Source organism: Lactuca virosa, chromosome 9 (genome assembly GCF_052849685.1).
Source record: "Lactuca virosa cultivar CGN04683 chromosome 9, Lactuca_virosa_CGN04683_v6, whole genome shotgun sequence".
NCBI classification, from domain to species: Eukaryota; Viridiplantae; Streptophyta; class Magnoliopsida; order Asterales; family Asteraceae; genus Lactuca; species Lactuca virosa.
Genome location: NC_136434.1, coordinates 237,328,086 through 237,354,620, shown reverse-complemented (window position 1 = coordinate 237,354,620; position 26,535 = coordinate 237,328,086). Strand labels below are relative to the sequence as shown.

The 26,535-nt window shown below is 36.2% G+C and overlaps 1 protein-coding gene across 2 annotated transcripts; it reads left to right on the top strand.

The window, feature by feature from the left end:
• Window positions 1-22,554: 22,554 nt before the first annotated feature.
• Window positions 22,555-26,288, top strand: LOC145138611 (uncharacterized). 2 transcript variants are annotated; one of them, XM_079072666.1, is made up of 7 exons: window positions 22,555-22,777; window positions 22,880-23,012; window positions 23,119-23,300; window positions 24,665-24,738; window positions 24,850-24,999; window positions 25,079-25,601; window positions 25,701-26,288. In XM_079072666.1, exons 3-7 carry the CDS (start codon window positions 23,154-23,156, stop codon window positions 26,034-26,036), a joined length of 1,230 nt encoding a protein of 409 aa, XP_078928792.1. In that variant the 5' UTR covers window positions 22,555-22,777; window positions 22,880-23,012; window positions 23,119-23,153; the 3' UTR covers window positions 26,037-26,288. The 2 variants fall into 2 exon arrangements, with proteins under 2 accessions (XP_078928792.1, XP_078928793.1); XM_079072667.1 differs by lacking the exon at window positions 22,880-23,012.
• Window positions 26,289-26,535: the final 247 nt, after the last annotated feature.

Genomic DNA, 26,535 nt, shown 5'->3' with positions numbered 1-26,535 from the left:
ACACACGAAATCTTGGAGGAAAAAGTGGAAATTTCTTGAGAATGTAGAGAGAAGTTTTATGTGTTTGAAGTTTGAATGGAGAGTGGAGGATGGGGAGTTGCTTTGGCCGTGAATAAGAAGAGAGAAGGGAAGAGAGAAGTGTGAAAGGACAATGCATGGAAGTATGAGATTTCTTGTTGTATGTTGTGTATTGCATGTATATTCACCATGTAAACATGAGGTGTCTCCATGATATTATCCCATGTAACGCCCTGTTCCGAATTGACTCCTAGTATGAGGCTGTGACCCGGAGGTTGGTCATCATAAGGATTATGGCTTTCGAAAAGGTAATATCTAGGCCCATTTGGGTGCGAGTGATGTATTAGAAGTGATCCGGATGCTCGGTTCGTGTTTTGGAGCCTAGGGGTGTTTCGGTAAAGTGTCAATTTGGGCTTTTGTGGAAATGGACTTTTGTTCGGAAGGTCTTAAGTAAGATATGAGTTGATATAAGTGCAGGGCTTTGTTGGGTTTCGAGCATTCTAACACTCGTATGGTGTACATGCAACCCTATAAACCTTGGATCTATGTTTTCTCTATTATACATGCAAATATGAACTATTCCAAGGTTTCATCCTAACTAGCATATTATGAAGCACCTATACTACAAAGTTCTAGTTAGATGACATACCTTTTGATGTAGCTTGATGTCTTCAAGCTTTAAGAGCTTAGCCCCAATAGTGTGGAAGCCTCAAATGGAATCACAAATCACCAAAACACCTTGGAAGAACTTGAGAGAATATGTATGCACACTAAAATCGGCCCACTCTTATTTTCACACACCTGTCCTAATTTTGTGAGCCAAGGACCCCTTTATATATTATGGAGGATTAGGGTTACATCCATGTAAACCCTAATACCCATGACCTTTCATTTACATAGGATCCATGGGTTAAAAGCTCCATGGACCATCCATGAAAGCTTAGCCCAACCTAAATGAACTTGGCCCATTCCATATTTATAAGAGTCCATATTTAATTAGTTCTTTTTGATCACTTAATTAATTCTAAATTAATTCTTGATCAATACTAATTAAATAATATGATTCCATATTAATATATTAGAACTTATAATATATTAATATAAATCATAAATATACTATTCTCAAAAGACTATCCATATAAATTGTGCCGGTGAAGTGCAACCCAAATGGACCATGTCGGGTCGGGTCAAGTACATACCAAATATAGTTATGGACTTAGACATTAATCCAGCAGTCTCCCACTTGGATAAGTCTAAAACTATTATTGAGTATGACTTCAAAACCTAACTGGCAATCGTAGCTCTTAAAGCCGCTGTCGAACTCTGACCTTGTCAATGACTTGTCCATTAGATAAGGGATCATATATTCCTCAATTCTAGATATCATATGGACAGAGACATGGATTATAATCATTCTCTCTGTCCATTTGTTGTTTCCAGATTTTCGATTTATGATGACTGACTGATTGAACAAATCAAATCACTCCTGGCTTGGCCAAGCACTCACATGTGTCATCGCTAAATCATCGAGGGGCCCATAGATATCGCTTTTATCCCGAAGGTAAAAGGAATGGATAAACTTCGACTCATATGGCTTGTTCTACTACTTGTTGAATCATACACAAAGGCACGTTTTATAACATCGAGTTGCCAATGCGTTTTCGTGCAATCAATGTATAACCAACTCATAGTAACAACTCATATCTCTAGGTTTGAAGAATATAAGATATTATCGTCTCATGATCACTCGTGATAAAATCCATGAAGTGATTCAAATGAGCGTGGGTTGAATCCAATACTCAGAACTTATGAGCACTCATGAGTGTTATAGCACCACTTTGTCCACCAACTTGGACATCTACAAACCAACCCATGACAGTCTTGATTCATATCTACTTCCAACATATGACCGACTGTGGATGGTTTGAATAACTTAATCATTCAGGAAGAGCGACTTAGTTATTCTGGAAGTCAAAACATGCAAAGTGAAACACAAGAATAAATGAATCAAATATGGTATCAAACCCTATGAATATAAATAAACACTTTTATTTATCACCATACTGATTACTCATTATTCATTGTTTCGGTTTTATCAACTTTATACTTGAATTAAAAACACTAGTTGTCCCATGCTCCAAGCATGTACACTATGTTTTTCTTAAACAATAGCTTTGCCATACACCAAGTATGCACTCTATGTTTGTCTATGATCCTTAGTTTGTGAAATAAACCAATTGAACATAATTTCAATGATTCTAATTTCACACTCCCAAATCCTTATCGAAAAATGTGAGAATTTCAAATTCCTATCATTTATCGAAATCTGTTTAGATTTTAAACTTATATGCACCGACCCTCCTGTAATGAATATGTACAAGGTCACAAAGACTTGTCAATAGTCATTATAAGGTATTCCAATGGAGATCAACTCCATGGAAACTAAGTCTCATATTCAAAGTACATTGCTTTGGACATGCTTCTTGCATTAAGTTTTCTAATCTTACACAGATAACTTCCACCTATGGAGACAACTCCATATTCTCATTTTGACTATCACTTCTGAATAAGAGATGCCTCTTTTCAGAATATGTCAATATGGTCCTTCCAAAATTAGCACTATACTTCCAACTGTCCCTGAGCAACCAATCTTTGGTAAACCTCAGATTGTCCTCGACAATTGCTTAATCATTTTAGTCATATCCAATTCTAGACTTTTTCCCTTCTTAATGCCTCTGGGCATTCGAAAAAATTTAGAAATGACAAATATTATAGCACATGCAATCGATCCTGTACCCAAAGCAAATGGTACACGATTCATGATGTCTCACATAAAGACATGATTCTAGACCCGTCTTTTGCTACAATATTTTTATTTGCCATGTTTTCAAAATTTGACTATGAAGAGGGATGACGTAATCATAATCGAATTTTGAGAACGCAATATATAGAATTTCCTTAAGTTGAACCAATCCAACATGAAATTCATATATATATTCTTGACTAAAGATGATTAAGGTCTCAATCTAAGCCTTTAGAACTGAAATGAAGTATATCCTCTCCCTTAATTATAGCAAAACAACTTTTTCAATCCCTGCAGCCTCACGAATTGAAACTTTTGTTTTCTATAATTAACATTGCTAACTTGCAACACTAACAATAATTATCATGCTCCCACTAACATGATGATTATTAGCATAACACTTATGCTCCCACTAGCTTTGACATGTATCCAGAAAACAGCTGGACCTCTAGAAGTCAATACTTTATTGACATTCTTACCAAAGTTCAAATTTCTGATACTAGATTGCTTTGATAAAACTTTATCAAAATCATACACCTTTCCTTAGATAGCATGCATGTGTGTCTAAACAATTTCAGAACTATGAAAAGGGATGTCGTAATCATAGTCTCAATTGTTTAGACATTTTGCCATCTGCTTCAAATCTACTTGGTGGAAGTGTTTCCTCACCATCATTTTCATGAATCGGAGAGAAACCTTATGACCCTTAGATTTTATGGTGTATGTGTTCTTATCCATGTGAATCGTCAAAACCATAGTGACAAGACAAGGATAATGACAAATCCAAACACATATGGACTGAACTTATGCAATCTTAACTTCTTGCCACCTGGCAGTACAGGGCCTGCCATTGCTTCCAAGTTGTTATGCAACCAATTGAGAATTTTCAAAACTCCTATGCAAAGCCAACTTTAACTGGAATGGGCACAGAATATGTCAACACGATAGGTTATAAACCTCAAGTCGTGTGCTAGTGAAGAACCTCAGGTTTTATTCTTGATTTGTTCTTGAAATTCTTTTTAGGATCTTTAAGACTCCCACTATCCTCTTGACATATAAGACTATCTTGCCAAATATTCAAGAGACAGTGCGGATTCTTTATCAAGACAAACACTTCACACAATTGGCCTTAGTTGGTCTTTGTTTTATCCAAAACATCACAACTTACCAATTTCAAATGTACAAGAGTAGGACACTTTTACTCTTACATTTGACAAGTGTTTTAAACCTTTCTTTAAGATATGTCACTCAAGTTACAATCTTGGAGTATGACTCTAAGAATTGTTTTGGAACGAAGTATGACTCATCTTCCTGATCTAACCATTTCAACAATTCATGACTCCTCTTCTTAGTCATAAGAATGCACTAAGATGACCTTTAGAGGACTAATTGTGATATGATTTCTAAATCATTAAGATGATCACAAACATGATACTAAAGTACTCTCCCATCTTTTCAGATTTGAGAAACTTTTATCTTTCTGCCTAATTTGATTCTTCCTATTCGTTCTGCCATACATTGAGACTTTTCCAATGTTTCAGAATTATACTTAAACTTGTAAGTATAACCATATTTACTAAACTTTAGTAAATCAAATAGTCTTAACGAGCTTTGTGGTGGACATGACCAGTGCACAAGAATGTGTACTCGATCCCTTTAGTCCTTCACTTGACTCACACATCCATGTGAACAAGTAATTAGTCTTGATTTTCCAATGCTTGAAAGTTCTCATTCATCATACTATTCAACTTGCATGATTCCAAGTTTCGGTCCAATTGAAACTTGGGTGATGAGGAACTTTCCTGATTTGGTAAATTTAGACACTACCACAAATGAAAGAATCAAATCCATTTTCCAATATTGCTGTCAGTGGAATCATATAAGCAACAATTTTCCATAAATGCCATTGTAAGGATACTTCAAATAAATAAAATTAAACAATTTTCTTTTATTTTAAAACTTTGCGGAAAAACTTATCCTTACAATCCACATGAAAATTGTTGTTATCTATTCCTTAGCAATATATCATAACTTCTTAAGCAACTGCTTAAAATTCTGATGCGATCGAAATCCACCTTCGCGATCAGAATCAGCATATACTTCCTTTAAGATTTCTCTCTATTCTTTGATTCTTAAAACATCAACATGTGACCCAGTCACATCATGTAATGAGGATCTCAGAATAGAACTTTACAGAGTTAGATAATGGGCTCTACCTGATGTAGAGTCAAGCTTATTGACTTTAACATCCTTAGGTAAATTTGGCAGCTTTGCAATCAACGCCCCTTCCTTTGGCAAAATAAACATATGGACTCTTTGGTAATGGGACTATCTTAGACTTAGCCTTTCTCTTTACCATTTGGTCAACCGGGTTGACTATGGCCAATCCCTTTCCATTGGGAAGAGAATGCTTTTTCTGGATTTCCAGTGTCACCATTGTCACTGTCCATAAAGTTTTTGGGAAGTTGATCTTCTAATCAAATTTGCTTTACTATCGTTCCAAATCATTGCTGATTCAGCAGCACCAAGCAAATAGATATGATCATTAAGGTTCATGTCATAGTCTGTTTCATAGTAGTCCCAAAGGAACTCACTATGTGACTTAGAAAGTGATTGAACATCCAACTTTATCAAGACTTTGACACCCATTAAACTGCCATTTTATAGGCAGTAACCTTATACCCCCCTTATAGACCGGCTTCGTGAATAAGGCCTACTAATGGTAAGACGACTTGCTCTTATACATATAATATATTAAAAGTTGGGTGTCAAAGTCTTGAGAAAGTTGGATGTTCAATCACTTTCTAAGTCACATAGTGAGTTCCTTTGGGACTACTATGAAACAGACTATGACATGAACCTTAATGATCATATCTATTTGCTTGGTGCTACTGAATCAGCAATGATTTGGAGGACCAGTAAAGCAAATTTGATTATAAGATCAACTTCCCAAACTTCCATGGACTTTGAAAATGGTAACATTGGATATCCAGAAAATCTTTCGCTTCCCAATGGAAAGGGATTGGCCATAGTCAACTCGGTTGACCAAATGGTAAAGAGAAAGGCAAGTCTGTGATAGTCCAGTACACCATTCCCAAAGAGTCCATATGTTTCTCTTTCCAAAGGAAGGGGCATTGATTGCGAAGCTGCCTATTTACCTGAAAGATCATAAGGTTGATCAAGTCAAGAAGTTTGACTCTTCTTCAGGTAAAAGTCCATTATCTAGCTCTGTTAAGTTTCTATTATGAGATTCTCATTACATGATGTGACTGGGTCACATGTTGATGCTTTAAGAATCAAAGAAAAGTGAAGAAACTTAAAGGAAGTACATGCTGATTCTGATCACGAAGATGGATTTCGATCGCATGGTTTGGTGATCAGAATTTTTGAAGTTGTTACTTAGGAGTTATGATATATTGCTTAGGAATAGATAACAACAAGTTTTTCATATGCATTTGCACAGTAAGGATAAGTTTTTTCCGCAAAGTTTTGAAATAAAATAAAAGGTTTTAATTTTATTTATTTGAAGTATCCTTACAATGGCATTTGTGGAAAATTGTTGCTTATATGATTCCACTGACAGCAATTTTGGAAAATGGATTTGATTCTTTCATTTGTGGTAGTGTCTAAATTTACCAAATCAGGAAAGTTCCTCATCACCCAAGTTTCAATTGGACCGAAACTTGAAATCATGCAAGTTGAATAGTATGATGAATGAGAACTTTCAAGCATTGGAAAATTAAGACTTGTTCACATGGATGTGTGAATCAAATGAAGGACTAAAGGGATCGAGTACACATTCTTGTGCACTGGTCATGTCCACCACAAAGCTCGTTAAGACTATTCGTCATGATTTACTAAAGTTTAGTAAATATGGTTATACTTACAAGTTTAAGTATAATTCTGAAACATTGGAAAAATCTCAATGTATGGCAGAACGAATGAGAAGAATCAAATTAGGCAGAAAGATAAAAGTTTCTCAAATCTGAAAAGATGGGAGAGTACTTTAGTATCATGTTTGTGATCATCTTAATGATTTAGAAATCATATCACAATTAGTCCTCTAAAGGTCATCTTAGTGCATTCTTATGACTAAGAAGAGGAGTCATGAATTGTTGAAATGGTTAGATCAGGAAGATGAGTCATACTTCGTTCCAAAACAATTCTTAGAGTCATACTCCAAGATTGTAACTTGAGTGACATATCTTAAAGAAAGGTTTAAAACACTTGTCAAATGTAAGAGTAAAAGTGTCCTACTCTTGTACATTTGAAATCGGTAAGTTGTGATGTTTTGGATAAAACAAAGACCAACTAAGGCCAATTGTGTGAAGTGTTTGTCTTGATAAAGAATCCGCACTATCCCTTGAATATTTGACAAGAGAGTCTTATATGTCTAGAGGACAGTGAGAGTCTTAAAGGTCTTGAAAGTCTCAAGAACTAATCAAGAATTAAACCTGAGATTCTTCACTAGCACACGACTTGAGGTTTATAACCTATCGTGTTGACATATTCTGTGCCCATTCCAGTTAAAGTTGGCTTTGCATAGGAGTTCTGAAAGTTCTCAATTGGTTGCATAACAACTTGGAAGCAATGGCAGGCCCTGTACTGCCAGGTGGCAAGAAGTTAAGATTGCATAAGTTCAGTCCATATGTGTTTGGATTTGTCATTATCCTTGTCTTGTCACTATGGTTTTGACGATTCACATGGATAAGAACACATACACCATAAAATCTAAGGGTCATAAGGTTTCTCTCCGATTCATGAAAATGATGGTGAGGAAACACTTCCACCAAGTAGATTTGAAGCAGATGGCAAAAGGTCTAAACAATTGAGACTATGATTACGGCATCCCTTTTCATAGTTCTAAAATTGTTTAGACACACATGCATGCTATCTAAGGAAAGGTGTATGATTTTGATAAAGTTTTATCAAAGCAATCTAGTATCAGAAATCTGAACTTTGGTAAGAATGTCAATAAAGTATTGACTTCTAGAGGTCCAGCTGTTTTCTGGATACATGTCAAAGCTAGTGGGAGCATAAGTGTTATGCTAATAATCATCATGTTAGTGGGAGCATGATAATTATTGTTAGTGTTGCAAGTTAGCAATGTTAATTATAGAAAACAAAAGTTTCAATTCGTGAGGCTGCAGGGATTGAAAAAGTTGTTTTGGTATAATTAAGGGAGAGGATATACTTCATTTCAGTTCTAAAGGCTTAGATTGAGACCTTAATCATCTTTAGTCAAGAATATATATATGAATTTCATGTTGGATTGGTTCAACTTAAGGAAATTCTATATATTGCGTTCTCAAAATTCGATTATGATTACGGCATCCCTCTTCATAGTCAAATTTTGAAAACATGGCAAATAAAAATATTGTAGCAAAAGACGGGTCTAGAATCATGTTTTTATGTGAGACATCATGAATCGTGTACCATTTGCTTTGGGTACAGGATCGATTGCATGTGCTATAATATTTGTCATTTCTAAATTTTTTCGAATGCCCAGAGGCATTAAGAAGGGAAAAAGTCTAGAATTGGATATGACTAAAATGATTAAGCAATTGTCGAGGAAAATCTGAGGTTTACCAAAGATTGGTTGCTCAGGGACAGTTGGAAGTATAGTGCTAATTTTGGAAGGACCATATTGACATATTCTGAAAAGAGGCATCTCTTATTCAGAAGTGATAGTCAAAATGAGAATATGGAGTTGTCTCCATAGGTGGAAGTTATCTGTGTAAGATTAGAAAACTTAATGCAATAAGCATGTCCAAAGCAATGTACTTTGAATATGAGACTTAGTTTCCATGGAGTTGATCTCCATTGGAATACCTTATAATGACTATTGACAAGTCTTTGTGACCTTGTACATATTCATTACAGGAGGGTCGGTGCATATAAGTTTAAAATCTAAACAGATTTCGATAAATGATAGGAATTTGAAATTCTCACATTTTTCGATAAGGATTTGGGAGTGTGAAATTAGAATCATTGAAATTATGTTCAATTGGTTTATTTCACAAACTAAGGATCATAGACAAACATAGAGTGCATACTTGGTGTATGGCAAAGCTATTGTTTAAGAAAAACATAGTGTACATGCTTGGAGCATGGGACAACTAGTGTTTTTAATTCAAGTATAAAGTTGATAAAACCGAAACAATGAATAATGAGTAATCAGTATGGTGATAAATAAAAGTGTTTATTTATATTCATAGGGTTTGATACCATATTTGATTCATTTATTCTTGTGTTTCACTTTGCATGTTTTGACTTCCAGAATAACTAAGTCGCTCTTCCTGAATGATTAAGTTATTCAAACCATCCACAGTCGGTCATATGTTGGAAGTAGATATGAATCAAGACTGTCATGGGTTGGTTTGTAGAGGTCCAAGTTGGTGGACAAAGTGGTGCTATAACACTCATGAGTGCTCATAAGTTCTGAGTATTGGATTCAACCCACGCTCATTTGAATCACTTCATGGATTTTATCACGAGTGATCATGAGACGATAATATCTTATATTCTTCAAACCTAGAGATATGAGTTGTTACTATGAGTTGGTTATACATTGATTGCACGAAAACGCATTGGCAACTCGATGTTATAAAACGTGCCTTTGTGTATGATTCAACAAGTAGTAGAACAAGCCATATGAGTCGAAGTTTATCCATTCCTTTTACCTTCGGGATAAAAGCGATATCTATGGGCCCCTCGATGATTTAGCGATGACACATGTGAGTGCTTGGCCAAGCCAGGAGTGATTTGATTTGTTCAATCAGTCAGTCATCATAAATCGAAAATCTGGAAACAACAAATGGACAGAGAGAATGATTATAATCCATGTCTCTGTCCATATGATATCTAGAATTGAGGAATATATGATCCCTTATCTAATGGACAAGTCATTGACAAGGTCAGAGTTCGACAGCGGCTTTAAGAGCTACGATTGCCAGTTAGGTTTTGAAGTCATACTCAATAATAGTTTTAGACTTATCCAAGTGGGAGACTGTTATGTCTAAGTCCATAACTATATTTGGTATGTACTTGACCCGACCCGACATGGTCCATTTGGGTTGCACTTCACCGACACAATTTATATGGATAGTCTTTTGAGAATAGTATATTTATGATTTATATTAATATATTATAAGTTCTAATATATTAATATGGAATCATATTATTTAATTAGTATTGATCAAGAATTAATTTAGAATTAATTAAGTGATCAAAAAGAACTAATTAAATATGGACTCTTATAAATATGGAATGGGCCAAGTTCATTTAGGTTGGGCTAAGCTTTCATGGATGGTCCATGGAGCTTTTAACCCATGGATCCTATGTAAATGAAAGGTCATGGGTATTAGGGTTTACATGGATGTAACCCTAATCCTCCATAATATATAAAGGGGTCCTTGGCTCACAAAATTGGGACAGGTGTGTGAAAATAAGAGTGGGCCGATTTTAGTGTGCATACATATTCTCTCAAGTTCTTCCAAGGTGTTTTGGTGATTTGTGATTCCATTTGAGGCTTCCACACTATTGGGGCTAAGCTCTTAAAGCTTGAAGACATCAAGCTACATCAAAAGGTATGTCATCTAACTAGAACTTTGTAGTATAGGTGCTTCATAATATGCTAGTTAGGATGAAACCTTGGAATAGTTAATATTTGCATGTATAATAGAGAAAACATAGATCCAAGGTTTATAGGGTTGCATGTACACCATACGAGTGTTAGAATGCTCAAAACCCAACAGATTCTTTATCAAGACAAACACTTCATACAATTGGCCTTAGTTGGTCTTTGTTTTATCCAAAACATCACAACTTACCAATTTCAAATGTACAAGAGTATAAAACTTTTACTCTTACATTTGACAAGTGTTATAAACCTTCTTTAAGATGTACCACTCAAATTACAATCTTGGAGTATGTCTCTAAGATTTGTTTTGGAACGAAGTATGACTCATCTTCTTGATTTGACCACTTCAACAATTCATGACTTTTCTTCTTAGCTATCAGAATGCACTTAGAGGATGAATTGTGATATGGTCTCATAATCTTTAAGATGACCATTAAACATGATACTAAAGTACTCTCCCATCTTTTCAGATTTGAGAAACTTTTATCCTTCTGCCTAATTTGATTCTTCTTATTCGTTCTGCTATACATTGGAACTTTTCCAATGTCTCAGACTTATACTTAAGCTTGTAAGTATAACCATATTTACTAAAATTTAGTAAATCATGACGAGTAGTCTTATCGATCTTTTGTGGTGGACTCTGATCAGTGCACAAGGATATGTACTTGATCCCTTAGTCCTTCACTTGACTCACATATACATGTAGACAAGGAACTAGTGTTAAATTTTTCCAAAAATGAAACTTCTCATTCATCATACTATACAACTTGCATGATTCCAAGTTTCAGTCCAATTGAAACTTGGGTGATGAGAATCTTTCCTTACTTGGTAAATTTAGACACTACCACAAATGAAAGAATCAAATTCATTTTTCCAATGTTGCTAGAAACATACAAACATCAAGTTTTCATAAATGCCATTGCAAGGAGATATAAAATAAAGTAAAACTTTTATTTATTTATAAAAATGCGGAAAAACTTTTCCTTATAATGCAACTTGAAATGAAAACTATGCTATTACATGTTTCCTAGCAATCTATCATAACTCCTAAGAAGTAGCTCAAGAATCCGATCTTCAACCAAGCGATAGAAATCCATATTCGCAATGAGATTCAGCATACTCTTTTCTTTAAGTTTCCTTCCCTTTGCTTGATCCTACTAAATATCAAAATGCAACCGAGTCACATTTTGTATTAAGAATCATCAACTGGTAACTTAATAGAGTTAGATAGTGGACCTACCTGAAGCCAAGTCAAACTGTTGATTCTTCTTTCTTTCAGGTAGTTTGGGCAACTTCGCTTCCAATGCCCCTTTTCTTCACACTGAAAACATATAGACTCTTTGGGAATGGTACAAAAGGCTATTCCAGACTTAGACTTTCACTTTACCTTCCGGTCAACCGGGTTGACCAAGGCCGAGCCCTTTCCATTGGGAAGAGAAAGCTTTTCTGGACTTCCAATGTTACCATTGTCCATGTCCATGGAAGTTTGAGAAATAGACCTTCCATCCATATTTGCTTGACTATTGCGCCAAATCATTTCTGATTCAGTAGCAATAAGAAAATAAGAAAGATCCATTAGGGTCATGTCGTGATCTGTCACATAGTAGTCTTTCTATATGACTCAGGAAGTGACTGAAACACCCAGTCAATAGCCAACTTCCTTGGGATAACGACACCCAACATTCTTAACATGTCACTGTGTGACTTCAGTCCTAAGACATGAGTGCACACAGGACTTCCAATTTGATGTTTTATTGTGAGTATGGATTGAGTGATCTTGAACTTTTCAAGTCTTTAAGCTTGTGGGTCAGGGAGAATAATTGGAGGAGGTGGAGGAAGAGAAGTATGACTTCCATGAGCCAAACTCGGGAAGTCATATTCATTAGGAAAGCTTGGTTTGGGAAGATCATTGTTGTCTAAACCAGACATCAACAATGGGAGAAATTCACGTAAAGTTGATTTAAGTCCTTAATATAACACCCAATATGATATATTAAGGCTAGGACCCAACAAACTATTTTATAACTTGGAAGAGGGATGCCGTAACCCAAGCTATAAAATATTTGAAGGTAGGTGAATGACGATTCACCAATTTCCACCAAGATAAACGAAATGTATTATTAGGTTTTAATTGGTTTTGAAACTCCTAGATTCTTTTGAGATTCATTGAACTTTTCAATGGCATGTTTCAATCTCGAGTGTGCCCTTCAGGTTTTGTGACTGGGATGTCGAGGATCACAAAACAAGGTGTGAAGTAACCATGCAAATATACTTAGTACCCTTAATATTTACCCCTCAATCGATGTGCCGGTTAACCACACACGCTCCAACGATACTATGATAAACATTAAGTTACCCTTTGCCTACCTTGTTAAGTCCAGGTTAGTGTGCCGGTTAACCACACACGCTCCACTAACAGCTTAAACAAAGTGCAAAGTGTAATTTCATGGATTAGCACCTTATTCACATTTTCCTAAGTAACTAAGATTGGGAATTTATAAGTGTTTAGTTACTTAGTATTTATCATTATACTTATAATGAAGGGAGAATTATAGTCCTTGTCCTACCTGTTCGGCTAACGACCCTCCACCGGTCAAGGAAGCGGTGAGTGAGAGTGGACACCCATTAAACTGCCATTTTATAGGCAGTAATCTTATACCCCCCTTATAGACCGGCTTCGTGAATGAGGCCTACTAATGGTAAGACGACTTGCTCTTATACATATAATATATTAAACTTTTAATATTATAATAGTATAAGGGTGTATTTTAGACATTTAAAATACTTGGTGGTTTAATCTATTAATTAAACTAGACTTTTAATTTAATTAAACTCAAACCATATATTTATGGATTTAGTAATACTCTTTTAATTAAACGCTTTAATTAACTATTAATAAAGTCCATAAGAGTTAATTTGAACTATTCAACAAAACATCATAATTCCAATTATTAAACTCAAAATTAAAACCATTTAATTAATTGTTTAAGTTATGAACCCAAGAGTTTTAGAATTCAATTCTTTTTTTCATAAAAAACTTTTCTCAAATTCCAAAACTTGAGGGCAAATTTTGTAATTCTTGAAAACCTTTGGATTCCATAACTTATGGAATTAATGGTGTTTTATGATGAAACTTTCCATGTTCCATAACTTAAGAACAAGTTATGGAATTCTTTAAAACATTAACACCAAATTTTGTAACTCCATAAAAACTTTGAATCAAATTTTTTTTTTTAAAAAAAACTTTCATATCCATAACTTATGGAAGTTTCAAAAACCCTTAAGATCACAACTTTAAAAAAACTTTTGAGCTCTAAAATTTTATGACAAAATTTGTAACTCCTTAAAACATTTAGATCAAACTTTTAAAACTAATAAAATAATCATATCATTTTATCTTTTACTAAATTTGACCTAATTCAACTCATATAACAAATGATTCAAATTTTACAAATAATTCGTTTTTCACAAAACAAGTAATTATCTTAAAATTTGACAAACGTCATGTTTTTTTTCCTTTTTTTTCCAACTTGAAAATAAAACATTTGCATCAATATAACATAAAACAACCCATGGCTCTGATACCACTGTTGGGTTTTGAGCATTCTAACACTCCTATGGTGTACATGCAACCCTATAAACCTTGGATCTATGTTTTCTCTATTATACATGCAAATATTAACTATTCCAAGGTTTCATCCTAACTAGCATATTATGAAGCACCTATACTACAAAGTTCTAGTTAGATGACATACCTTTTGATGTAGCTTGATGTCTTCAAGCTTTAAGAGCTTAGCCCCAACAGTGTGGAAGCCTCAAATGGAATCATAAATCACCAAAACACCTTGGAAGAACTTGAGAGAATATGTATGCACACTAAAATCGGCCCACTCTTATTTTCACACACTTGTCCCAATTTTGTGAGCCAAGGACCCCTTTATATATTATGGAGGATTGGGGTTACATCCATGTAAACCCTAATACCCATGACCTTTCATTTACATAGGATCCATGGGTTAAAAGCTCCATGGACCATCCATGAAAGCTTAGCCCAACCTAAATGAACTTGGCCCATTCCATATATATAAGAGTCCATATTTAATTAGTTCTTTTTGATCACTTAATTAATTCTTGATCAATACTAATTAAATAATATGATTCCATATTAATATATTAGAACTTATAATATATTAATATAAATCATAAATATACTATTCTCAAAAGACTATCCATATAAATTGTGCCGGTGAAGTGCAACCCAAATGGACCATGTCGGGTCGGGTCAAGTACATACCAAATATAGTTATGGACTTAGACATTAATCCAACAGGCTTCTCGTCACCTTTCCGTGGATATAAGGATCGTTGGAATCGGGTTTATAACGAAGAAGTTATGGCCTTCAGAAGTTCTGTGGTTTTAGGCTTAGCCGAGTACACGGGGCGTACACAAAGAGTACGTGGGGCGTACTAGTGAAGAAGGCAGTACGCTGGGCGTACCTCGGAGTACGTTGGGCGTACTGACCAGGATGGTCGTGAATGTTCTTCGGAGTACGCTGGGTGTACCAGAATTACGTTGGGCGTACGCCAGTCAGATCAGAACCCTATTTTAGGGTGTTGGACCCTATTTAAGCTCCTTATCTCATAACCTAACCCTAATATCTTCAGCCTCCACCCTCTAAACCCTAGAAATAGACCCTTAGCCCTCTTTTGAGTGATTTGGGAGTTTGGATGGCCATTAGAGGAGTATTTTGGTGTTTTTGAAGAAGAAGGTGTTTGGAGAAGAAGCAAGAGATTGAAGAGAGCTTGTAGATCTAGAGGTTTTACATCATTTCCAGCCTATTGAAGGTATAAAGTTCTCATCTTGGTGCTTCTACATCATAGATATAGGTTCTCATGGATAGTGTCCCTTTTTGGTTTCAAGAATGGATTTTTATGGTGCAAATCCGTTTCTGGACTTAGGGTTGCCACCCTTGAAGCTCAAAGTGTTCCTTTAGCAGTAAAGTTTCAAGCTTTGAGGCCTTTATGTAGCCATGCATGAGATCTATCCATTTCTATGGAAGTTTAGTGCTATTTTTAGAGTTGGGTTCGTTTGGTGGGTTGCAAGCCACCAAGTGATCGACTTTATGGGTTAGGGCGAAGTATTGGACTCAGATCTGTAGTTTGGACGTAGTGTCTTAATGGATTAAGCAGTGTTGGAGAAGGTGGCTTAACAGGAGAGTACGCTGGGCGTACACGCCAATACGCACAGCGTACAAGCCATTCAAGCAGTACGCGCAGCGTACAAAAGGGTACACTCAGCGTATGCTCAGGCAGTGGGCTTTATGTTATTGGGCCTCGGTTTGGGCCAAGCTTTGGACATAGCAGTAGTTGGGTCGTGATGGGCCTTCAGGAGTCAGTTAAGGGCCCAAGGACTAGTTGGGCTTGAGAGGAAATCCCATTTGAGGAGTTGGGCCCAGTTTAGAAAATTGGGCTACTTGGGGACTTTAATGGGATTTATTGAGTTTGAAAGGACTAGAAAGGATTGTGTCTAGGTCATGGCCTAAATTAGATCAAAAGGGGTAAGACAATCATTTTACCCTTAGAAGAACCTTTAGTTTTTTACTAAGTGTTTATTTGGTCATAATAGTCGGGGAGTAGTTGGAGCAGCAAACAAAGTTACCTCGCACGAGTTTTCAGCAGCCAGATTGAGAGGTGAGTATTCCTACTGTAGGAACGGGTCTAAGGCACCAATGCCGACCCGTTTATGTAGTTCTAGCATGCAGGGGTAAGCCCGATGTCAGGGTTAGCCCGATGCAGTTTATATGATTCCGGACTTCGGTCCAATGCCGGGGCGGTCCCCAGAAGTAGTTATGTATGCTTGATGTCTCTGTGATTCATGCATGTTGTATGTTATATGTTATGTGTTCCGGGCTTCGGTCCGATGCCGGGGTAAGCCCAAAGTATGCTAGTTTATATGTTATATGCTATATGTTCAGGGCTTCGGTCCGATGCCGGGGCAAGCCCAATGCAGATTATGTGATTATGATATATGTTATGCTGTGTATGTGCCGGGGTAAGCCCGATGTCGGGGCAAGCCCGATGCCCAATGCGGGCGGATACCAGGGTGAGCCCGATGTCGGGCAAGAGTCCGATGCCGGGTAAGCCGATGTCGGGATTCGTCCCGATGCAGTTGGGAGTAGTCCCAGAGTTATGTTATATGTGATATGTTATGTGTATGGTATGTGGTAGATTGGGGGAGCTCACTAAGCTTTGTGCTTACAGTTTTCAGTTTTGGTTTCAGGTACTTTAGCTAGTAAAGGGAAGGGCTCGGGATGATCGCATGGCACATACCACAGTCTTCAGCCTGAGAGTTTTACTCTGATATTTTATCACATGTTTTGTCACAGTATTTGATATGATGTTTTGAGATACATGATACATGGTTTTTCTTTATGATTATGAATGGTTTATAGATTTAAATATTGGTTTCAAAACGAAAATTTTGGACCGAATGTTTGGGATGTTACATCCCATCTTTTATTCTTATATATATATATATATATATATATATATATATATATATATATATATATATATATAGCCAAGAATGAGAGGGAAAGAAAGAAAGAGTGTTTTGGGCATGTTCTTGCCTTGGCCCATTAGGGAGTTTTGATCCATGTGGGCCCACATAGGTGTTTACGGCCCAACATGACAAAAAGAATGGGTTTCCGGCCCAATAAGGTTCAAGGAAGTTGTTTACGACCCAATAAGGCCCATGAAAACAAAGTGAGACATTTTAGGCCCAATAAGGCCCATGAAAAGTCTTATGGTCCAAAATGTTATAGTTTAATGAGTGTGGTTCCAATTAGGGCCCAAATAAGGTTCCTTAATCCAAAAATAATCCAATTGAGATTTTATTGGCCCATTAGGCTCAACAAGAGGGTCCTGGTCCAATAAGAGTTTGAACTAGGGAATTAAGGTTACAAACCAAAGTTGAGTGTATGAAATGTGTTGAATTAGGTTTAGGACTTCACGAGTGAGTTTTGATTCGAATAGTTGTTTTTGAATGAGTATTATGTATAACCTTAAACTTGAAGCTACAAGATACATCAATAGTTGATTACAATAAGGCAAAATTTCCTAGCCAAAAATGCCAGTTGTAACAGCTACTTTGGGCCTTAGTGGGCCATCTGGGATTGAACCCTTGGACTAGAGAAGCATTATTGAGCCTTAGGTTGAGGCCCATGTGAAGGGATTAGGCCTAATTGGAAATTGGGCCATATATTGGGCCTTGTAGGAGTGTTTATCTTTTTATGCCAAGGGTTGAGTAGGGTTCATTTTGGGACTAGAGTATGTGAGGGGTAGAATGGTCTTTTACCCTAGTGAGGACTTATGGTTAAGCTATGAGAATCCCGAACTTAACTACTTTATATGATGATCAGTAGCTCGGGGAGTCGAGAGATCAACAGTTCGAGGATCTGCCAGCTAGCAGCCAGAGGATTATCCGTGAGATTCAGCTTTGCGAGGTGAGTTTCCTCCTGTATAAACGGGTCGAAGGCACCAATGTCGGCCCGCATATTTATGTTAGTATGTTCCGGACTAAGGTACGATGCCGGGTGGTACCCGATGTATGCTTATATGATTTCCAGATTTCGGTCCGATGCCGGGCAATGCCTGAGGAATGTTTGTATGCTTATAGATTTCCATCCGATGTTGGGCGAGGCTCGAGGAATGTTTATATGTTGGATTATACTTGTTGTCTAAGTGATACTTGTATGTGCCTGGTAGGAAGGTGAGTGTGGGTGGGGTCCCGTATCTCATCACTAACTGAGTGTGGACGGGGTTCCATATCTCATCATTAGCAGAGTAAGGGCTGGGTACATGATAGGCGAGGCCTTAGGACTAGAGCATATAGTACTATGTATGATTCTTTATGTGCTAGTATGATTATATGATATTGTTTGTATGTGTATAGCGGGCGAGGCCCAGTGACAGGCGGGGCCTGGGAGAAACAGATATGTATACCGAGCGGGGCTCGATGCCAGGCAGAGTCTGATGCCGGGCGGGGCCCGAGGAAGGTCAGGCGGGGGCCCAACGTAGGGAAGAGCTCAGGATGACTGCATTGCACACACCATGATGTTTAACCTGAGATATTTACTCTGATGTTTTGATTTGGAAACTTTGATAGTAATGTTTTGAAATACTTTGACTCATGTTTTGATGGAATGGTTTGATAACTATGGTTTTATTTAATAATTAAAAATGAAAATTTTGGTCATGAATTTTTAGGATGTTTCACAATCGATCCTTCTTCTCTCTCTCTTTGAGAACGCCGACCATACACACCCATTATATTCAGGCCCTGACCTTCATCGACATAACTATTTCACCATCGCTTGCCTTCATAATCTTTCACCATACTTCATCTTCGATCGGAGGGGATATAGATTTGAAACAAGGATGAAGAAGAAAAACCATCACCACCACTATTGTGCACCTCCCTGCTCCTACAATCGGACCACCACTTCTTTATGAAACCCTAGTGTTGGAGAAGAAGGATTCAACATCGACAACAGAGAAGAAGGATCATCGATGCAAACCCTAGCTCATCCCTTTCTTAGATCCTACTTCATCGGAGAAGACGAGTTATCTGACGATGCCAAATTTGTTTAATCTCTATTCGATCTTTTGTCTCAGACTGTGTATCTTTTTTTTTCTTCTTCTATCTCGATATTTGTCCTGTGGATGAACAACAGTGGAAGGATGTTGCGATGGATTTTAAAGCTTCTGTTAGGTGGAACGATTTTTATTTTTAGTTTACAGAAATCACTGTGTTTGTGTGTGTTTTTTCATTTATGGAATTTGATTTGTGTGTGAGTATTCATCCACAAAAAATTGATTTGTAATCGGGAAAACTCTAGGGTTTCCGATGACATCAATGTTCAGAAAAGATACCGGTGAGAAGGGTGGCGGTGCTAGGGTTTCATAAAAGTGGCATTTGAAACAGATTGGAGATGGTGATGTGTGAAGCAAATCAACCACGATGGTGTAGGAATGGTGATTTGAGATACAATAGATAGAGGATGGTAGTGTGGGAATCAGATCAGATTCCAGATTCAGAGAACGAGTTCCTTAGTCGTCACTTCCACTGGTGGTGGTTTGGGTTCTTCAAATGGTATCATAGAGTGAAACATTTTAAAACACACGCACATACACACACACACACACACAGAGAGAGAGTATTTTTTTTAATTTCTATAATAAAAATATTCAAAAAAGAAATACAAAGGATAAATTCAGGGGCAAATTCGTCATTATAAAAAAAGTTAAAACTAAATTGGACCAAACTCGCAACAAAAAGAAAAGTTTGGAACTTTAGTGCAAACTTTTTTGGACCAAAGTGACAATTTTCAGCTAACCACATGACCATTTGTACAGTTTAGTCTTTCAAAAATAATCGGAAACACCCGTAGGCTATACGGTGTGGAGTGCGGTTCCTAACCGCGATTGTGCCACGTCAACCGCAAACACCACCCCCAGGGTGCGGTCTTGTGTGGTCTTGGCCGCACTGCGGCTAGAAACAACCGCGTATTCTGATTGGTCCATGGTCTTGACTCCTTTTTGACCGTTGACGGTCATTGATTCTTGTAACTTTTTTTTTAAAAAAAAAACTTTACTCTATATATATATATATATATATATATATATATATATATATATATATATATATATATATATATATATTACCATTTTACACAATCTTTACACAACCTTTACACAACTTTAACCATAATCTTTACTCTTCTTCTCCAATTTTTTCGAAAATGTCATCTTCCAAACGACCCAACAAAGAAAAAACACCGGTCAGAAACACCAACACCCCAATACCTTCATTTGATCAACCGATTTTCTCACCTCCGTATTACCACTACGGCGGTATGCTTCCGTATTTTCCACAACGACCAGCGCAACCACTACCACATACACCACCGTTACCTCAAACACTACCACAACCCGACACAGATTTTAATCCATTTGATTTTTTTGTCTCACCCCGAGTTTGTTCAGCAAACACAAACACAACCAGAAACGGTCGTCTCTGATTCCGAACCGGAATTCGTTACAGAAACTCAGCCCACTCGAGCAGCAACTAAAAGAAAAGAGAAGGCGGAGGCTAGATGTTGGGATCCTCTGGAAGCGTTAGTGTTGGCACAATCTTGGATCGATATTTCAGAAGATGTGACGGTTGGAAAAGACCAAAAGCATGACCGCTTTTGGATGCGCGTTTTACATAGGTTCCATAAAGGAATGAACCGTGGAGAATACCGTTCAAAACATCAAGTGTACTCTAAATGGGGGAAGATGAACCGTGGAGAATACCGTTAAAATAGTTAAAAAAAAACAAAAAAAAAGAAAATAAAAGTGTGGCACCACTCCCTTGGTGTGGCAAGAAACCACACTTGTGTGGTAGAAAATGACGTGGCGCTTATGTGGCGAGGGAGGGAGTGCGGTTTTGGTGTCACCACTCCCTCCAGCCTTATAACTCGTATTCCCTTCAAATGAACAAATAAGGTAGTCTAAAAAGTTATAAAATATTTGGTTAAAAGAAATAATCACTGTAAAAGAAATATTAGCACCGATCAATAAAGGGAAAATGACTTATTAAGGTAATTATCTTTTCGATATGTTTACATCTGGGTAACTATCTTTTTTTTGTACACATCTAGGTAACAAACTTGTTGGAAGTGTTCACATATGACCATTATGACCTGCTATAGCAGGTTAAATCCTAGATGTGAACGCTTTCAACAAGTTCGTTACCTAGATGTGTATAAAAAAAATAGTTACCCAAATATAAACAAAACGAAAAGTAAAAGTAAATTACACGAATGATCCCTGTGGTTTGGGGGAATTTGTGTTTTTGGTCCCTAACTTATTTTTTTTAACTTGGATGGTCCCTACTGTTTATTTTTGTTGCGCGTTTGGTCTCTGTCTTACCTAAAAAAAACTATTTTGCCCTTATTAATTTATTTTTTAATTAATTTTCTTATTTATGTATTTACTTTTTACATATTTAAAAAAATTAATAGACCCCACATATTTGTATCTCCTCGGATGATCCCTACTGTTTATTTTTTTAATTAATTTATTTTTTAACTGGGATGATCCCTACTGTTTAATTTTGTTACGAGCTTGGTCTCCGTCTTACCTAAAAAGACAATTGTGCCCTTATTAATTTATTTTTTTTAATTAATTTTCTTATTTATGTATTTATTCTTTATATATTTAAGGAAAATTAGTAGACCCCACATATCTGTATCTCCTCACTATCCCATCTCTCATCCTCCTTAACTTCTATTTATTTTCCATCTTTGGGGATGATGAGAGATGAGATGCTGACCGGTAAGACCCAAATTAAATTTCTGAATTGTGGTTTCAGGTTTACGGTGAGGAGATACAGATATCTGGGGTCTATTAATTTTTTTAAATATATAAAAAATAAATACATAAATAAGAAAATTAATTAAAAAATAAATTAATAAGGGCACAATAGTCTTTTTAGGTAAGACAGTGACCAAACGCAACAAAAATAAACAGTAGGGACCATCCGAATTAAATTTCTCAAATGTGGTTTGAGGTTTATGGTGAGGAGATACAAATATGTGGGGTCTATTAATCTTTTTTAAATATATAAAAAATAAATACATAAATAAGAAAACTAATTAAAAAATAAATTAATAAGGACACAATAGTCTTTTTAGGTAAGACAGAGACCAAACGCGTAACAAAAATAAACAGTGGGACCATCCGAGTTAAAAAGATAAGTTAGGGACCAAAAACCCAAATTCTCCCAAATCATAACGACCATTTGTGTAATTTATTTTTACTTTTCGTTTTGTTCATATTTGGTTACCTATTTTTTTTTACATAACGAACTTGTTGAAAATATTAGCAAATCATAATGGTCATACGTGAACACTTCCAACAAGTTTGTTATATGTACAAAAAAAAAAAAGATAGTTAACTAGAGGTGAACATATCGAACGAAAAGTTAATTACCTTTGTTAATATTCATTTTCCATCAATAAATTAATTTAATAGTGTATCCTAAAAGGAAGACAGATGTTGGCAAGAAATTTGATTGTGAAAGGAAGATCGACGCAATTCCGATAGTAGCTGTTGTGGATCCAGCGCAACACCACTGGACGCCGCCATTAACACCTAATCTTTAACACCCTACGCGATTTCCTTGCATTTAACATAATCACCCAATCTATCTTTGTATGCCATCATCGTCTTCATCGACCCCAATACCCCCGATTTAATCGGCAAACGGTCAGTCATTTTTTCTCATTTCATCTCCTCTCCATATCATTTTTCCTTTACTTTTCCTTCACCACATCACGATGTTGGTATTGATCTCTGTATACGACGTAGGTTTCCGTTTTTGGGAGTTAGGGCTTATTTACGTGCACTCTGAAAAATTGAGCAACTAATTCAAATGCGTTACTCGAACAATACTCTAACGAATACAAAACCCTACAATTCTTATACACGCGTCTAATTTTAGGTTTGTTTTTTATCCAAATTGTCTGTCATTAAGTTAGTGAGGCGGTGTTGGTTTCCATTATAACATAACCCTTGTCCTTCAATTCATTTGCTCCTTTATATTTCAGTGGAAAAAGGGGTTGTTCTCTGGGAGCGTAGCAAAATGGGGCCAGTATACTATATATTAGTGGCATTGCCTTGCACAATTGGGGCGATTGCTTTGGCGCTTCTTCACATATACAGGCATCTTTTGAATTACACTGAACCAACATATCAGCGATTCATTGTCAGAATAATTTTCATGGTTCCTGTAAGTATGTTCTCTTCATCTTTTTTTTTTCCACATCTAGGTGAATACTATGTACAGAATTGTGTTTCTACCTGAAATCTAGTGCCCATATACGAGCATTGCCTGTTTTCTAATCTATCAATGGCATAATGAACATGTATGATGGACTATTTTTCTTAGTTATGCCATGTTTCTTCAACATTCTGGAGATAATGACGTTAATTCCTTGTTAATGGTGGTTTAGTGGTTTGTACAAATCAGATGATCCACTTTGACATACCGAACACTACTGGGAATGTGTCTTCTGGGTTCCCAATATTGTTGTCTCAACTCTCAATTCGTATGTACTTTTACCTATCGATCATAGAAATATCCATTGTTAAATAGCAATCTAACTAAAAAGGTGAAGGAAACACAACATGTATTTAGTTTGCAAGTTAACTTGGATAATCTTCTGTCATAATGTTGAAAAAGTGGTAAGTTATTAAGTTTTTAGGTCACTAGATCTAAGATTACTGTCTTATTGTTCAAAGTGTGCCCTTTCCAAAAATGCATAGATGCCCTTGTATTACAATCTACTTGAATTTGACATGTGACCTTTTTTGACACGTGCTATGCTGCCTTTAATGTGCAAGGCAAAATGGTGCACAAGGCACAAGATTTAAAGAAGTCAGCCATTGGTTGATCTTTGACACATATAATGATTTAATAATATTTCATTTTGGGTCCTAATTTGAATGATATCCGAGCACATGAAATATCTTTTCAACTAATATAATAAACAATTAGAAAAATAATAAACATGTTATATGTGCCTTTTTGTCACTTCACTTGTGCAGTTATGTTTGCTGTTTTATCTCCTCCCCAATCATGTTTATTCTGTAATGATTCTGTTATGGATTGAGGTTAAGTGAATGCGATATCAATAGTGGCCATATAAGTATGAATTATGACTATATGTATGATTTGTAATGTATAAGTATGTACTATGCATCGGTTTTCTATTTTTTGCTAATAGTTTTTATAGGTATGTATGTAATGTATATGTATGAGTATGTATGTAATTCACTATCGATAACACTGATCAAGAGAAACTAAAGAAACTAATTTCATATTAATATAATATAAAACTGTTACAATTAGGATTTAGGAAACAACTTATAGACTAAAGAAACTAAAGCAAATCATATCTATCATAATTTTGAGATAAGGAAACTAAATGGCTGAAGATTAATCCTCTTATCCTTATCCAAATGCACCGAAATTTGTCACACTCCTTTAGTGTACTTTTAGCTTCTCCCTCAAGTTTCATGGCTTTTGGATAAGTATCTTCAAAGTTTATTATTGTTAATATAATGTTTCTTTCTATTTCTTCTTGTTGACAGGTCTATGCATTGATGTCTTTCCTCTCACTTATCTTCAACTCGAAAACAATCTACTTCAATTCCATTCGAGAAGTGTGAGTATGTGATACTTGCAAAGAATCATTAACAATATAAATCCCTGAACTCTTCTCGTTGCATCTAGATTAACAAGATCAATCTTAGTTGATTAATTAATGTTTTTTCAGATATGAAGCTTGGGTTATATACAATTTCTTGTCACTATGCCTGGAATGGGTAGGTGGGCCAGGTGCTGTTGTTTTAAGTCTTTCTGGACGTCTTCTTAAACCTAATTGGTGTTTAATGACATGTTGCTTTCCTCCAATCCCACTAGATGGGTGAGTTCTATTTCATTTCTGTTTTTTCTTATATAGTTTTTTTTTTTAAATTTGTTTTGTATGATTTGGTTTATGGTAGGCGTTTCATAAGGAGATGTAAGCAAGGGTGTTTACAGTTTGTGATTCTGAAGCCAATCTTAGTGGGAGTTACATTTGTATTCTACGCAAAGGGGAAATACCAAGATGGAAATTTCAGTGCAAAACAATCCTACTTATACATCACAATTATATACACCGTTTCCTACTCTATGGCCTTGTATGCCCTAGCCTTGTTTTATGTAGCATGCAGGGATCTCCTCCAGCCATTCAATCCTGTTCCTAAATTCGTCATCATCAAGAGTGTTGTCTTTCTCACATATTGGCAGGGTGTTTTGGTATTTCTTGCTGCAAAATCTGGATACATAAAAGACGCAGAAGAAGCTGCTGAATTCCAAAACTTTATAATATGTGTGGAGATGCTTATTGCAGCGTTGGGTCATCTTTATGCATTTCCATACAAAGAATATGCGGGTGCTAATATTGGTGGTGCTTCCCGTGGCTTTGGTGCTAGCCTTGCTCATGCTTTGAGTTTGAACGATTTCTATCATGACACTGTTCATCAAGTACCTTTCTACTTTCATTTTTTTTTTTTTTTTTTTTTTTCTTATTAAGACTTCTTAAGGCATTATTATATACTAATCTACCCGAACTATTTCTTGCAGTTTGCACCCGCTTACCACGATTACGTACTCTACAACCACAGCAACGATACGGGCGATGAAGGTGCACGAAAATATCGCGCCCGAACTTTTGTCCCAATCGGGTCCGAAATGGAAAACGTTAGAAAAAACAAACAAACGTACGCGAATAAAGGCGATGACATGTCACCATCTGCAACTGCAACCACCCCCACAACCACTCCACCCTCCAATCGCGCAAAATCAGAAGCAATGAATTCTTCGTTGCTTTCAGACGCATCGAATTCCGCCGCTGCACAATACGACTTCACACTAATTGACATGGACAGCCCGGTAAAGAAAACGGGAAATGGTAATTAAAGAAATGAGTTGACCGCGTTGACCACACGTAAAAGCCGACATTTTGGTGATGTTGGCTTCTTAAATTTAGGGTTTTTTTTTTTGGGAGTTGTACATGTAGTGAATAGTGGTGTGTCGATTTGTTTGTGTTTGATCCGAAATCGATATATACATGTGGATTTTTATCATTTTGTGGGTTTTTGTTAATAGGGGATAGAAGTGGACTATGTCTTTCTTGATATTAAAACAAAATGAATAGTTTTCATATATAAATCTATAACTTTTACTTTTATATACAATATGCGAGTTTTTATATTATGTGTTAATTGTGATCGAGTTTGGCTTCATGTTTTTAGGTGGTTTTTTGAAAGAGATGAAAGCATTGAAACGGTGTCTAGTTTTCTTCATTTAATAGAAAATCTGGATCAAGTTGCATTTTTATATTGATTTTTTTTTTCAATTTGGTCCAGGAATAAACCTCTTTGCGTTTTTTGTTTGAAACCGGTTTGGTGTAAAGTCA

Bases quoted from the DNA above. Each gene is read 5' to 3' on its own strand.
- LOC145138611 (XM_079072667.1), top strand. From the start codon at position 23,154: ATGGGGCCAGTATACTATATATTAGTGGCATTGCCTTGCACAATTGGG. The intron at 25,000-25,078 runs GTGAGTTCTATT...GGTTTATGGTAG, and splicing joins CCTCCAATCCCACTAGATGG to GCGTTTCATAAGGAGATGTA. The intron at 25,602-25,700 runs GTACCTTTCTAC...TATTTCTTGCAG, and splicing joins ATCATGACACTGTTCATCAA to TTTGCACCCGCTTACCACGA.